The sequence below is a fragment of the Mytilus edulis genome, chromosome 5 (assembly GCF_963676685.1).
Source record: "Mytilus edulis chromosome 5, xbMytEdul2.2, whole genome shotgun sequence".
NCBI lineage: Eukaryota > Metazoa > Mollusca > Bivalvia > Mytilida > Mytilidae > Mytilus > Mytilus edulis.
This window is the reverse complement of record NC_092348.1, coordinates 1,005,442-1,022,028: the sequence shown is the minus strand read 5'-3', so window position 1 is coordinate 1,022,028 and position 16,587 is coordinate 1,005,442. Positions and strand designations below refer to the sequence as shown.

Sequence of the window (16,587 nt, the reverse complement as noted above, 5' to 3'; positions counted from 1 at the left end):
TACTTTCCAAACTGAAAGACGGGTATACCTTGGCAAAAAGTTTACTTAGTCGTGTACCCAAAACAGATGGAATAGAACCAGAATTAATAACATCATACATGTTAAAAAAAACGCTCTATTCTACGAGCTTGATCCAATATTATCGTATTCTTTGATAGATAACCGTATTTGCAAGTTTGCATCACAAAACGGGACGCAGATGCCACAGAATGATACGGACAAAAGAGTTTGGACATCCAGAATATTGAAAAGAGCTATAAAAATATTTGGTCAGAGAAATGGCGTCAATGTATATTGTTTCCCAACAATAATTGTGCCTCTCTTAATGCTGCTAGATGAAACTAATTAAATAGCATTCAACAACTACATCCTAACATGAAATGCACAAAGAGATTAGTTAAGTAGATACAATAAGCACAAAAAAGGAAAAGCACTATAGTAAACAAAACTAAACAATTTGCCATGCTGTAAATGAAGCATTAAACCACAAGAGTGCACACGCTGCAATGTCTCGCCTTCCTTATTAATCATTTATTTTATGTTGATAGTCCTTAATATAAAGCTTTACTGCAACTATCACATAAACTTAACAAGATCCAAGAAAATGAAGTCAAGGTCATATAAACAAAACAAGAAATACAAGTACATGTAATCAATACACTAAATATAATTGACCTATTGCTTATAGATCAGTAGAAACAGTCTTAATCAAGGAAACTAAACATTGACCAATGAACTATGAAGATGAGGTCAAGATTAGATGAACCATGCCAGGCTGACATGTAGAGCTTAAATCCTTTCACACAACACATATAGTTGACCTATTGCTTATAGCTTAAGAAAAACAAACCAAAACACAAAAACTAAACATAGAGCAATGAACCGTAAAATTGAGGTCAAGGTCAAATAAAACCTGCGAGACTGACATGTACATCATAAAATACTTCCTTACACCAAATATAGTACACCTAACCATGAAAATGAGGTTAAAGTCAGATGACACCAGCCAGCTAGACATGTACACCTTACAATCATTCCATACACCAAATAGAGTAGACCTCATGCATATAATATAAGAAAAACAGACCAAAACACAAAAACTTAATTTTAACCACCGAACCAGGAAAATGAGATCAAGGTCAGATGACACCTGCCAGTTGGACATGTACACTTTATAGTCCTTCCATACACCGAATATACAAGACCTATTGCTTATAGTATCTGAGATATGGACTTGACCACCAAAATTTAACCTTGTTCTCTGATCCATGAAATGAGGTTGAGGTCAAGTGAAAACTATCTGACGGGCGTGAGGACATTGCACACTACGCACATACCAAATATAGTTACCAGTATAATATTACATACAATAGGAGAGAAATAAACATTACTAAAAAACAAAACTTTTTTAAAGTAGTCACGGAACCATGAAAATGAGGTCAAGGACAATGGACATGTGACAGACAGAAATTTCGTAACATAAGGCATTTATATACAAAGTATGAAGCATCCAGGTTTTAGACCTCCTAAAATATAAAGCTTTCTAAGAAATTAGCTAACACCGCCACCGGATCACTATCCCTATATCGAGTTTTCTGCAACAAAAGTCAGAGGCTCAACAAAAACAAATTAACAGAATTAACTGGTTTTGCAGCCGAAACATTGGCATGAGTTGCCAGACCAAGAATTCATCAAATTCTTGAATTGACTTAAAGATGATTGCTTACACAATTACTTCCAAAGCTTAGCACCTGCATACCTTACAGATAGTAGGCCATATGCATTTGTTCTCAGATGTGGTCAGTACAATTATGAAAATAAAAACTGTCTTGTAACTTTACACCCTAAGGGGTATACCAAGATACATGGATTCCTATAACTGCATGAAGTTTGTAAAATTTTAAAATAAAGGTTTGGTCCCTATCTGTATATGCTCGATCTATGAGTTGGACTGTCCCTCCGGTATCTGTCACCCCTCTTTTAATGTGTCCAGAACAGAACAAAGAGTTTCAGGCAGAATTGGACACTTGATTTGAACTTTGGTGGATAGTTCATACTACATTTCCTTATTTCTATGCTATACCAGGACTAAATTTTGTACATACGCCAAACGCGTGTTTCGTCTACAAAAGAGTCATCAGTGATGCTCGAATCCAAAAAAGTTAAAAAGGCCAAATAAAGTACGAAGTTGAAGAGCATTGAGGACCAAAATTCCTAAAAGTTTTGCCAAATCCAGCTAAGGTAATCTATTCCTGAGGTAGAAAAGCCTTAGTATTTCAAAAAATTCTAAAATTTGTAAACAGTAATTAAATTTATAAATATAACCATATCAATGACATTCATGTCCACACAAAAACTGCTGACTACTGGGCTTGTGATACCCTCGGGAAATAAATCTCCACCAGCAGTGGCATCCACCCAGTTGTGGTAAATAAACTCATCATAGATACCAGGACTAAATTTAGAATATACGCCAGACGCGCGTTTCGTCTACAGAAGACTCATCAGTGACGTTCGAATCCCAAAAAGTTAAAAATGCCAAAAAAAGTACGAAGTTGAAGAGAATTGAGGACCAAAATTCCTAAAAGTTTTGCCAAATACAGCTAAGGTAATCCAAGACACTACTGCTGACAAGTTCAAGTATGTATTACAACAGAACACATTGCCAAACTCTTACTTCAATTGGTCTCTGGTGGAGAGTTGTCTCATTGGCAACAGAATTACAACAGAACACATTGCCAAACTCTTACTTCAATTGGTCTCTGGTGGAGAGTTAACTCATTGGCAACATAATTACAACAGAACACATTACCAAATTCGTACTTCAATTGGTCTATGGTGGAGAGTTGTCTCATTGGCAACAGAACACATTACCAAATTCGTACTTCAATTGGTCTCTGGTGGAGAGTTGTCTAATTGGCAACAGAATTACAACAGAACACATTACCAAATTCGTACTTCAATTGGCCTCTGGTGGAGAGTGGTCTCATTGGCGACAGAATTACAACAGAACACATTACCAAATTCGTACTTTAATTGGTCTCTGGTGGAGAGTTGTCTCATTGGCAACAGAATTACAACAGAACACATTACCAAACTCTTACTTCAATTGGTCTCTGGTGGAGAGTTGTCTCAATGGCAACAGAATTACAACAGAACACATTACCAAATTCGTACTTCAATTGGCCTCTGTTTGAGAGTGTTCTCATTGGCAACAGAATTACAACAGAACACATTGCCAAACTCTTACTTCAATTGGTCTCTGGTGGAGAGTTGTCTCATTGGCAACAGAATTACAACAGAACACATTACCAAATTCGTACTTCAATTGGTCTCTGGTGGAGAGTTGTCTCATTGGCAACAGAATTACAACAGAACACATTACCAAATTCGTACTTCAATTGGCCTCTGGTGGAGAGTTGTCTCATTGGCAACAGAATTACAACAGAACACATTACCAAATTCGTACTTCAATTGGCCTCTGTTTGAGAGTTGTCCCATTGGCAACAGAATTACAACAGAACACATTACCAACTCTTACTTCAATTGGTCTCTGTTTGAGAGTGTTCTCATTGGCAACAGAATTACAACAGAACACATTATCAAATTCGTACTTCAATTGGTTTCTGTTTGAGAGTTGGCAATCGTATATCTTAAAATTTTTACATCAACCAAAATATCTTCTTCACTTACATATTTACTATATACAGTCATAAAAAGTGGTGTGTGATTAATAAGTCATATGCATTGAAATCATCCTCTCTTTTATTTCGTAATTTGCATAAAAATGTACTTAAAATGGTACAGTTTGCTGATTTAATATATTTTGATTATCGACTGAAGCATATATTTAGTGATACAAATAAAAATTAATGTAATGCGGATACAATATGTTTAACATTCCACATACTGCAACAGTTGTTGCAAGGATATCATTGATGATTGATTAGTGATAGATCGAACATCCATTGAATCCTATTGATATACTTCAGTCAACACTTAATGTTGGAGTCTTAAGGAAGGACCACTGCTCTAATTTTGAACGTGAAAATGCATAACTCTATCAGTATTTTTTGGAAAGTATTTATAAAAAGACAAGTTTTTAAATAAAGCTAATTAATAAATGACAAGACAATTTAAATAGTTAAATTATTCAGCAAGACAAGATCTACAAAAAAGACAAAATACTGAATTTCATGATCAGCTCCTTATTGGTGATATTGCTCATTACTGATTTTTTTGCCAATTTTTTGGGCACTTACATGTATTATTTTGAAATGGTAATAGATAGCAGAAACTTTAAACAGCAAATAATATCTACAAATAGGTAAACATTGCTAAAAGTGATGATCAACTATTTCATGAGTAAGTGTCCTTAAATCATAATTTTCCACATTATATTCTCTTTTGCCTATTATCTTGAAAACTAAATGTTACTTTTGTAGGCAAAGCATATAAACTCAATCTCCTGTTAAAACTGTTTAATTTCGTTTTGAATAACAGCAGATGAGATCTACCAATACACATGTACTGTAGTTTACACACTTTATATAAATATAAATATAAATATAAATATTGCACACTTGTTTACACATTATATATATATTTATTTCTGTTGCACACTTTTTGTTATGTTTCTACAACTTTAAACATATCCTTGTCTCCCTCAATACTATAGTTAACAGATTTATAACCAGCTATATCTTTCACACGAGTTTCATGCACATAATCATACAGCTTTTCAACCACTTGAGGAAGAGGTTTAATTTTGGCCATTTCTGCCAGTCCATCATTATAACGCCATTGTTTTGGACCCATATTATGGGCATATCTAACAGGTAGTCCTTCTGACAGTCTAAGTTTGAAATCCTTATCAATGTCCTTTTTCATTTCTTCTTCAGATGGGAGTGGCATAGACCCATCAATTCCTGCTATTACAAACCTAACCTGCATATCAAACGCTGGGAATGGACAAATTGTCTTTAATATACCTATGAATGACAATGAAGGGTAGTGTGTGTGTATCACATGTTTATAAAGAGGCCATATTCTCTCCTCCTCTACTTGTAAACCTATATCCTCTGACAGGAAAGGGAAGTTATATAGATAGCCCGTACACAGGAGTAAAACATCTATTTCCTCTTCACTATCATCTTTAAATATCACAGAATGTTTGTTCAGTTGTTTAATTCCAGGTCTTTGTTCAACATTATTTGGTAAAACTGTCTGTAACACAGCTTTATTGTGACTCATGTATAACTGAAAATATAGGATATATAATACTATTATTAATAATATCAACTGTCTGTAACACGGCTTTATTGTGACTCATGTATAACTGAAAATATAGGATATATAATACTATTATTAATAATATCAACTGTCTGTAACACGGCTTTATTGTGACTCATGTATAACTGAAAATATAGGATATATAATACTATTATTAATAATATCAACTGTCTGTAACACGGCTTTATTGTGACTCATGTATAACTGAAAATATAGGATATAATACTATTTATTATTAATAATATCAACTGTCTGTAACACGGCTTTATTGTGACTCATGTATAACTGAAAATATAGGATATATAATACTATTATTAATAATGTCAATGCTTTAACAGACAAACCTTAAATTAAAAAAATGTAGATTTAAATTTTACTCATGCTGACATAAAAAAATTTGTTTTTAATATTTAAAATTGTTTGAAATAAAAAATCAGATTTGCCAGTTAAACTAGAAGTGCGAGTGAACTCACTAAAGGATGGTCCCCTACCCTGCAGTACATCAAACATTGAGGAGTAAATAAACTTGTTTATATCCCCTTTAACAAGATGGACCATTTCCACAATAAATGTCTCTTCAGTCAAGTTTGATGTTAATTTACTTACATATTTAGCACAAGAAGACACATCAACAGCGATGTCCTGTCCAGAAGCAGCAGCACCAAGGCAGACAACTCTCTTACCAGTAAACTGTTCAGGATGTCTGTAACAATGACTGTGGATTACCTCCCCTTCAAAGTCATCAAGACCAGGAATTTTTGGATAAAGTGGTACCTCATAATGCCTGAAAAATATATAATAAACATGATATACATTGGTTTTATGATTTATAATCAGACAATTGTCTAAAAGATATCTCTTCAAAAATTTCTGAAGTGCACATCAATGTATTGGTAAACTGGCGATACATAATCATAACAAAACATTGTGTATGGAAAAAAAATATATTCTAAATATTGTCATGCTAACTTCCTGCTGGTATGAAAGAACAATGAATCATATTCTGTTCATGTAAAATGTATATCCTATAAAATGAAATACTGTAAACCAACTTATTTTCGTGGATACTTAATTTCGTGTTTTACTCCTTTTAGACCACTTCATGGCTATTTAATTTTGCGATTTTCTGAAGTTCAATAAGGAACGAACCATATATAACATATTTGCGTTGTTTTTCTATTCGCGAAAATCACTAAAATAAATTGCTCGCGAAAATAGGTTGATTTACAGTATTTACAAGCTCTTCATACTTTCAACTAAGGTCGTACTACTAAATACAGTCAACTAGTTGGAGAGTCATCAAATACCCTTCTGAAAAATAGCTGTAACCCGTTTGGTATTAAACACAGAAATCCCACAAGTTCTCAGATAGGATCCAGACATTACGATGTTCATGTTTAGTAGTGAGAGATCCCCTATATTTACAGTGCGTCTCATTGGGGTCTAAGCGTGACGCAGGATTGCCTATTTTTTGTAAGCGTGACAAGTGAAAGTCAAATTATTATGGCATGAAAACATGGAAATGAGGTCTCGCGGGACCCAGGAAATGACAAAAAAATGAGAATTGCTTACGTACATAGTGTAAGCGGGATACGGGAATCTGACAAAACAGTAAGCAGGATCCGAGATCAGAACCCCCCAATGAGACCCCCTATACAACATGCTGTTAATTTATATAATAAAATTTACCCATTACAAACCATAACAACATCAAATATTTCTGTTTTTGTTTCATCTCTTTGTCCTACATTACTGTATGACACATGCCAATGTGTTTTGTCACCATCAACCTCTGGACGGACATGTTGTACCAAAGTCTCAAACTACATCAAATAAATTATATTTCAAATTCAATACATGTAATAGCATTTTTTTTTTTTTAAATATATATAAACATTTTCTTAGTTTCCATGAAATATAAGCAACAATGAATTAAAATTTTATAATTCATCAAATACAATTAAATTAGTAGTTCTTAACTACTTTTTTTTAAAGTGAAATATTAAGGAACACCAACATTTAGACCTTTTTGGGGTCCAAAATAGAACATGACAACAAATTTTACTATTTCTTTAACAATATCATAATTTTTAGATCGACACTAGATTCATGCACTGTGCACAATTTATGAAATTTTCCTGAGTTGCATTGACTGTTGAATACAATGCTTATAATTTACTTTCATTTATACACCTGCCCATAATTTTGTACCCAGAATATGTAGGTGTATATTTCTTGAATGGGTGGGATGTGCACTATGTTGAGCTCAACATGTTTTTTTATCTTCAAAGTAGTAAAAAAACTGATATATCTATATATCTATATATATATATGAAGTCATACCAATTTTATTTACCTAAATGTAATCTATACAAGTGCTCAATAAATATAAATATAAATATATACCTTTATACATTTGTGGAGATCATAATGTTTTGTATATTCTTGGAGGTATTCTAACACATCATCATGTTTTATAAATGAAGGAAGAGAGGATCTGAATGGAAAACCTGGAAATGCCATTACTTCTTTTGGTAGATTTGTCCTGAAAATATATATAGAAAAGCTGTTTTCTGACCGAAGTGTTAACCTTTTGTGATAGTAAATGTTTATTTCACATCCATTGGCCTCTTTTGGATAGTTGTTTCATACAAAATCATATCACATCTCTTTATTCTTTTTCAATTAAACCTACTGAATAATAATTACCATGGTTACAGGCATCTTTAAGCTGAACATTCATTTCTTCTGTGAGAATATGACTAAAATTAAGTTCTATAATTCATGTAATTTTCATATTGATTAACAACAAAATATCTTAAATAACTTGTTAATTTGATTACTGTGACTTTTCATATTCATACAAAATGTTGAAAGATATAGTACTGACAGAAAAAAATTACTTGAAAAAGGGTATTAAAAAAAATAGTCTCCATTTTGCAGAATCTTGAATCCTCATTTGTTTAATTGGTCTGTATGTGCAAAGAATATGGTTGAATAAATAAACTCATCAAAGACCCCAGGATGAAAATTTTATATTTATGTGCTTTTTGTCTACTTAAGACTCATCAGCAGCGCTCAATTAAAAAAAAAAGTTTAAAAGGCCAAATAAAGTATGAAGTTGAAGAGCATTTAGGACCAAAAATTCCTTAAAGTTTTGCCAAATACAGCTAAGGTAATCTATTCCTGAGGTAGAAAAGCCTTAATATTTCAAAAGTTTTGTTAACCATTAATTTATATTTATAAATATATCAATGATAACTCTAGACTGTACAGAAGTGCTGACTACTGGGCTGGTGATACCCTCCAGAAAAAAAAAAAAAAAGTGTGGTAGAGGTTCCTCATATAGATTTCTATCATATCATTTTCAACAGATTTGTAAAATATTTGTTTGTTTGTATAAATGACAAATATATATCCCCTTACAGAGGGATGTTTTTTTAATTCATTTCCATATAAAATTCCTGATAAAAAGGAAGATTATCATTACATTTCATATACATGTATATGATTTTATATACCTCAAGTTCTTGTACATGCTTGATTGTACAGGAAGACCATATTTATCACTGCCTGTTTCCTCTGTGTATATCCATGTCCCACCTTCTGATGGGTTTTTATCAAAACACACAGTATGGAAAATATTTGGACGAGCAGTGAGATGTCTTACAGCACACAGCCCTGCAGCACCGGCTCCAATAACGGCTACTCTTATAGCCATAATCTTCTGTCAATAAGAAGAATAAAAATCACATAACAGCTACTCTTATAGCCATAATCTACTGCAAATCAGAAAACAAAATAATCACATCATTCAAACTCAAAGTATGGTACTTTACCATTCAAGAGGTGAGTATCATAACCAATTCAAAATAGAAACAAATGCCTAAATGTATAATGTAAAAGGGAAAGATATAGGAACACCAACAAGGTATATAACTTGTAGGAGATAATAAAGTTGATAATTTTAAAACAGTATTGAAGATTAACAACTTATATTCAATTTGGCAGAACATGATTGTAAACCTGGAGTGACATTTTTTCAGAATGCATGAATTAGAGGAAAAGGGTCCCCATGAGGAGTGTCATTTTTTCAAGAAAAATAACTTGCACAGAAATAGAAGATATTTTGGAATAGAAAAAAATTATAGAGAATCTTGTACTCACTGATTTACAAAATTTAATATTTTACAGAAAAAAATTATTTAACATTAAAGGGAAACTTCGCAAAAAAATCAAAAATTGATATTATGTCCATTCTGTATAAAAATGCTCAAATTTATAAATATTAAAGTTTTATTCCGCTAGATAAGAGATCAGCATCGATTTTAAATTTTGAGTATCAGTTCTTTGCGTTCCGCCATTTTGTTATCTTGTCCAAATAAAAATCACGATATGTCTATAAACCACAAAGAAACAAAACTACAGTAACCGATGTAGTCGTAATTACGTGTCGATATCTTGTCAATCGTACGGTTGTTTTATCTGACTAACTAACTTGATTCGGAAAATGTTCTTATTTTTTTAATAACCATATAGTCTGTTATTTTTAAACTGTTAATATTGGAATTAGTTAAAAAGTCAAAGTTCAAATCATAAATAAGTGTTCCGTGAAAATTGTTTTCGAAAATCTAATTCGTTCATAATTCTTTTAAGTAATATACTTTATTCAAATAAATTAGGATCTTCGCTCCACTGATCACCCGCATGGCTTAAGGTATTACTCCCAAAGGTATTGTGAGGGGTGTAAGGTGACACGTCCAGGTATTCAAGCGATTTCCTGTCGGGCTTGCAAGTTCATGCATCGTTTCACTTCTGTAGGTATTGATCAGTGTACACGGCCAATAACTTATAACTTTCCATTTTGAACTATCAGGTGCATGTATAATATACATCTCTGTCTTGCGTGTCCGAAAGTGATATAATATACTAGTCATTACTTAACTCATACGCTTGTTTATAAATAAAATTTCTGGTGTAAAGAATATTATTTATAAAAAATAAAAATGATACCAAAAAAAAATAAAATTTAAAAAAATTGAAGATATACAAATATACGTATTTTTTCCAAGGGTTAATTTGGGAAAATCAGAGACATATAATTGTATTATATGTCTCTGGGAAAATGTAATATTTACTCGTTGTCAATAGTTGGATCATTCCAGAAATGTTGATTAAAAAAAGTGCGCACTTGTCGACGATTCGTTTATACGCCCGGATAGAAAGTTACGGAACTACAGCGCAATTTAAAATATATACATGTATACATTGAACATAAGAAAGAAACATACATTTTGTGCAAATTGGGGTAAAAGTTTTGTAAATAGACTAGTCCACGTATACCAACAGTATGTAATAATCCAATTCGATAGACTATTGTATACCAAAAGAAGAAGAAGAAGAGGACCAATTTGATTTAAATACAGGTCGATCTATAACTTGCTTTGGTTCATCGAAGTTATGAACATAGTAAAATCACAGATTTATATATCAATAAGATTGTTCTCGAATAAAGAAAGAAATTCGTCATCACCACAAATGTTCCGACATATGCAACTGGACGTACACTAATAATCCCCGAGGGATGTGAATATTTTCTAGGAAAGCTATTGAGTATTAAAGTTTCAAATCATTTTCGGGATTTATTTTCTTTCTTGATATTCAATGACAGCAAATTTAAAGAATAAACTGCTTGTCAGATATTTGTCCGCTTTAGGGATATTCTTGCCAGTTGAACAGACTTATAATTACATTCAAAAATAGGGAAAGATGACATTAAATTCGTTGTCTTTTGTTTTTAAACATCTTTGGTCAAATAGTTATATAAAAGTATTATACGTTGTGAGACGAAGACTATTTTAATAAGGACGTCCCCGATTATGATTAAATTTGGTTGACGTTTTTCACACTCGATAAAGAATATCTATTCGTAATTTTTCGATTCCATTCCAAGAAGACCTTAAATTTGCTGTCAATTTTTTAAAACTTCTCAAGTACAAAAGTATTTTTTCTTTATTCGTTCATATTATATTCCGCTTCGGTAGAGTTATCTTCAGTGAGTTCCAGTTATTAATTTGTACGTGGCTTTTAAAAAGTCTAAATCTGAGTGTTCTCATTCATTTATTTGCCTAATAAAGACAAATAAAAATACTTTGGTAAAGCTATTTATAATTTCTAAGTTCTCCTTTTTATTAGACATCAATCAAGGACAAAAGGTGTAAATCATTTCAATCGGACATATGAATTAAGTTTCCCGTCTTTAACCGAAAATTGTGTATTTCTTAGTAAATTAACTTAAATAATTCCACGGCGATCAATTTTTATTTGTCACCAACTTGAATATATATTTTAAATATGTGTATTGAATGCTCCCTGGTCTTATAATTCACTGATCCGAATAGACAATCACACCTGGCAAGGTGTGCCCGAGAGGCGTGGTTAAATACTGAAGTGCAAATAACAATTTACCTTTCAACAAGCCATATCTACGAGTATTGCCACAGAACCGTGAATACACACATCGTATCAACCTAGTCATGGCAGAGATAGTAAAAGGTCAATAAGAGTACACCAACATATTGTCTTTACAGATTATTGTACTTTACTTTGTTCACCTTATCAGTCCGAAAATACATTAATTAAAAATAAATTTATAACTTTTTGTGTTGTCTACAAAAATAATTCGAATATATACGTTTAACATAGAAAATTTATCTCATGAATATGTACAATTGAACGTATGTGCGTTTTATCTTCTTATTATCGGATGGTTATTAGATAAAGCATAAGTCATCGACGCGCTTACGATTACGTTAAAATATGATTAAAAACCAAGACTTTTAATGATTGTATTTTAAATCCCGGCATGCAAAAACCAGGAGAAAACGTCACGACCTACAGGAAGTAGTTAATATTTTTTCATTAAATATTGAATTTCTCCTTTATTACTGCACATATAGCGATAAAACTTTGTGAATATATATATTATGTCATAATGAACATATTTAAACCATAAGTAAAAAATTGTGAATTTTCCCTTTAATATTATCAGATTTTATGTGTAGACTTTTGAAAACTGAATGACAAAACTATGACAGATGCATATCTAATCCCTGGCATTTAAGACTGTTTAAATATCATGAATATCCTTCGTTGTTCACATCTTTAGATCTGGATATTTCAAATGTGGTAGTTTTATATTTAGACAACATAATTGTGATTGGAAAGGATTCAAAAGAGTGTCTTTAAAATCTGTGACATGGTATAGGATTATGACCAGACCAGGACCTGCTTATCCTTCAGAAGAGCCTGAGATCACCCCAGTTTCTTGTATTTTTTTACATTGCAACTCTCTATTTTAGCCAACATGCAGTCATTGTAGTAGTTTTACCATGTTCATGATGTAACAAATGTTTAAATCTCAAGGTACATGTAATAAACAAAATCTGAGGGAATGCAATGATTTCCAAAAAGAGCGAGACAAGGGTGGTCAACAACAGTATGAATGAGCTCAATACTTCCAGAATGTCAGATCTTACAGGGCTTGACAACAACTAAGGTCCAACTTTTCGGTGAGAAAAGTAAATGACAGAAGAGATTTGATATTGGAGACTGTTTGTATATCTTTCAACATGTTCAAAGAAATATTGCATAAGGCAAGCTTATCAAAATATTTATTTTCTTTCAATGTCCATGCTAACAGCAGTATTTCTTAAGTGCTCAACCTTAACTGCTATAAGCATGGTATCAGGTCCGTTCGCGCCCAATATACTTTCGCACCCTACACGTTCGCGCCTTGCACTTTCGCACCCAAGGTCCGTTCGCACTCTACACGTTCGCGCCCAATTTTAATTGAAATTCCAGTTGAATAATTGGAAAATCATGATAATTGTTCTTTCTAATTTCTTTCGTGTAAATACTGAATGTAATTATAACTTGGTATGAGTAAAAGATTGAAGATTTTAAATGAAAACACAAAAAAATTTGTTTTTAACAGCTTGGTCCCTTTGATCTGAAACAATAAAACAATAAAATATATCAACACACTATTATAACCAAAACATGATCATGATGATCAAACATGATAAAATTTATTGAACACACAAAAAAAAAAACGTAGTCAGAATCTCACTTAATTTTGAAACAAGTCAATGAAACAAAGTTATAGCAATACACTAACCAAAACATGATTAAGAGTTATTTTTAACACAAATTAAAACGTTGACAGAATCCCACTTTATTTAGAAAGGAATATATTTTTTTTAACAATACACTATCCAAAACATAATTAAGATTTATTCAACACAATAAAAAATAGTGTCTCACTTTATTTTGAGACAACGAAAACAATAATATTTATAAGAATACTACTTGCCAAAACTTGATTACAAAGTTATTAAACCTAAGACCAATTAAAATTGGGCGAGAACATGTAGTGTGCGAACGGACTTTGGGTGTGAACATGTAGGGTGCGAAAGTGAAAGGGGGCGAACATGAGTGGGTGCGAACATGAATGGGCGCGAACGGACCCGGATTCTATAAGCATGATAAGTAAATATTGGTTTATAATGAAGATTGACTACGTCCAGAAAATGAATACTGGCAATGACTGATTTAAATTTGGATTAAAACTATATTATTTTTGTAAATTCTTAAAGTTTAACTTAAAATGCAATGCAAGGTATTTAATTATGAAGCCAAACGCTACATAGACATGTACTTAACTAGCAGATAATTTGATACATGTACAAGTGGGTCATTAGAGCTAATTTTATCTTAGTTTTTTACCGACTCTAAATAAAGCTTATTTAATTTCGAATTTTAAATATGCTTGATAAATAAAAGTTAGGATTGCAATTATTCTAACCTTAATTTTTATCGTTGCTATTTAGTCCAAATAAAAAATGAAATAGCCTTGCCAGACTTCATAATTATTTGGACTAGTTACTATTTAGCTAGCTTTATTTTACGTTCTCTGCCAGTTTTAATTAATCCCACGCTCTTCAACTTGAATGTCATTCAGTTTTCCTAAAATTATTTTGCGTATTTATAAGTTTTACCTTTCTCTAAGATCCTGTCAGTTCGCAATCAGCTGTTTCGTAATATGGAATCTGTTCGACTTTTGAATATTTTTCATTGAACCATCAGTGCTTTAAATGAATACTATTTAAGATAATCAGTTATTAATATCAATATATGTATGGAATGAAAATATGAATGGAGATGACAATTCGTTAAAACGATTTACTATTTGAATTTTAAAACATAGTACAATAAAAATGCTAAAACAACACACCCTAGTACCCAACAGCAGTACATGTAACGGTTTATTTCTTCCTCTGTGATATTTTATCCTGAGGATAATTTGTCCCGGTAATTTTTTTCCAGGCATGGTATTTCACAGGTTGATTTTTTCCAGAGGAGTGAAAATCTATCTGTGTTATGCGGATAGTATATACCGGTATATATTTGCCTTACTATATTTCACAGAACCGTGTGAAATAGTGTCCCATTAACTACTATGTAAGTTACTCACAATCAATATATACCTGACTATAATTATAAAATGTTTCACAAAGGTAGACCAAATTTGCATAATTTATCAAAGGGAGGTAATTATGAGCAATTTATATTTTAAAGATATTAATATAATATATTTCTGAATCTATTTTATAGTGAAATTTTTCCTTGAATCTTATTTTTTATATATTCATTTATATAAGAAGATGACTTACAACTTGATTTAATAAGACAGATAACATTTCACAGGTAAAAACTATCCAGCTGTTAAACATGCTTTTGTTCCAATATATTGTTATGCTATGATTTATCTGATTTCCATATAATCAACAACTACATCTCTGTCCCCAGACGAAACTATTTATATAGTTAAAAATATCATCATAATCAAATTCTTCTATTACTGTTAACAGTAGTAATGCAACTATATTTCTACCTTACTTTTAAATTTATATTTGTACTGAGATCTGAAAACAACTCACTTTTACGTGTATTTCACTAACCTTATTAAATCATGATATTATTTTCACAATTACGATCTTTGAAATTACTTCTCTGTTTTCTTCCCTATGTCTTATGATAATTTTCTTTTTAAAAGGATGATAGACTTGAATATTTCAGGAAATTTTTTCAAGGATAATTTGTAAAATTATTTCCCATTATAATACATTTTTTTTAACAATTTCGCTTTATTTCAAATACACAACTATTATTATTTCATAGCATTTTTAAAGGATAAGTTTTTTCTAATAACTATTCAATAAGTTAACTACCCAGATAAAATTTCACGGCAAAGGAAAAAATATCCCAGGGAAATATTTCCCTCCGGATAAAAAAATAACAACAACTACTGTAACATTTTTTCCTCCGGATCAAATTTCACCCGGATATAATTTTGCTTTACATACACACTTCGGTCGATTGTGGTCTCAATTTAAAGGCAATCATTGAACTCCATCTTCTCTGAAAACTTTTTAAATTCAGAGACTATTAAATAACTCATTTTTAAATTCAAATTATATCAAATATGGATATTGTAAGTTATGGAAAGCAATATCTAAATTTCTCTATGGTACGAATTCGTTGCGACTGCAGAGTACAATCCAAGATGTCAGCCTCCATGAAAAAAAAAGTCATATTTTTTTAAAGGAAAAAATAACAAACAAATAATGTTTATTTCAGCTGAAAGTAAAGAGAAGGATTTTGAAGGATATACATTGATTTTTGTAAGGTTAATTTTTAATATGAGACAGGCATTACCTGTGAATGGGGAAGAAATATGTATGATTTTTTTTTTTAACTTAAGGTTCATCATAAGGAATTGAAAAATATGGCCGTGTTTACACCTCAAAAATTACTACGAGTACAAACAAACTGGTACATCTAGGAAAGTTTTAAGGCATGGCAGGAACTAGATATATAAAAGTTATATGAAGTCTACGTTTCAGAAAATTAAAAACTTACCTGCATTTTGATGTGCATTTTTTTCCAGTCTGCAGAAGATAGCAAAATAAACAAACACCTGAGTTTCATTTGATATGGTCCACTCAGTTACACAGTTTAAACCTGTTAAATCACCTATTGTTTACAGGTGTCTATTGTCCATCTATTGTCCATTTAAATCAATACTACTCACAACATTGATTATACCAGGGGAAGCTTCTCAATCGTTTTCACTACTTAGTTAATTTTTGCACCTTCTGCAGGAACGAAAAAAAATGGATAGCAAAATCTAGAAAAGTTTATAAATTTCTGAAACATAAAATGCATTTAAAA

At 31.6% G+C, this 16,587-nt stretch overlaps 2 protein-coding genes across 3 annotated transcripts in view; one reads left to right on the top strand and one right to left on the bottom strand.

Annotated features, from left to right (window-relative positions):
• Positions 1 to 4,466: 4,466 nt before the first annotated feature.
• LOC139522740 (uncharacterized) lies at positions 4,467 to 14,443 on the bottom strand. The gene is made up of 6 exons (XM_071316248.1): positions 14,352 to 14,443; positions 8,814 to 9,019; positions 7,699 to 7,837; positions 6,982 to 7,115; positions 5,899 to 6,076; positions 4,467 to 5,259 (listed from the first exon to the last, which is right to left on the bottom strand). The coding sequence occupies exons 2-6, from the start codon at positions 9,011 to 9,013 to the stop codon at positions 4,630 to 4,632; spliced, it is 1,281 nt and encodes a 426-aa protein (XP_071172349.1). The 5' UTR covers positions 9,014 to 9,019; positions 14,352 to 14,443; the 3' UTR covers positions 4,467 to 4,629.
• Positions 14,444 to 15,888: 1,445 nt separating this feature from the next.
• LOC139522268 (proteasome assembly chaperone 2-like) overlaps positions 15,889 to 16,587 on the top strand; it is a 6,471-nt gene continuing 5,772 nt past the window's right edge. For both annotated transcript variants that reach the window (XM_071315822.1, XM_071315824.1), the window contains exon 1: positions 15,889 to 16,037. In XM_071315822.1, coding sequence (XP_071171923.1) covers positions 15,981 to 16,037 — 57 coding nt within the window. In that variant the 5' untranslated portion in view covers positions 15,889 to 15,980. The remainder of the gene's footprint in view (positions 16,038 to 16,587) is intronic.

What these genes read in the sequence shown, in the direction of transcription:
- LOC139522740 (XM_071316248.1), bottom strand. Translation starts at nt 9,013, where the DNA reads ATGGCTATAAGAGTAGCCGTTATTGGAGCCGGTGCTGCAGGGCTGTGT. An exon ending in ATCTCCACAAATGTATAAAG is followed by an intron (nt 7,116 to 7,698) that starts GTATATATTTAT and finishes TATTTGATGTAG; the next exon opens with TTTGAGACTTTGGTACAACA. An exon ending in TGTCTTCTTGTGCTAAATAT is followed by an intron (nt 5,260 to 5,898) that starts GTAAGTAAATTA and finishes CTATATTTTCAG; the next exon opens with TTATACATGAGTCACAATAA.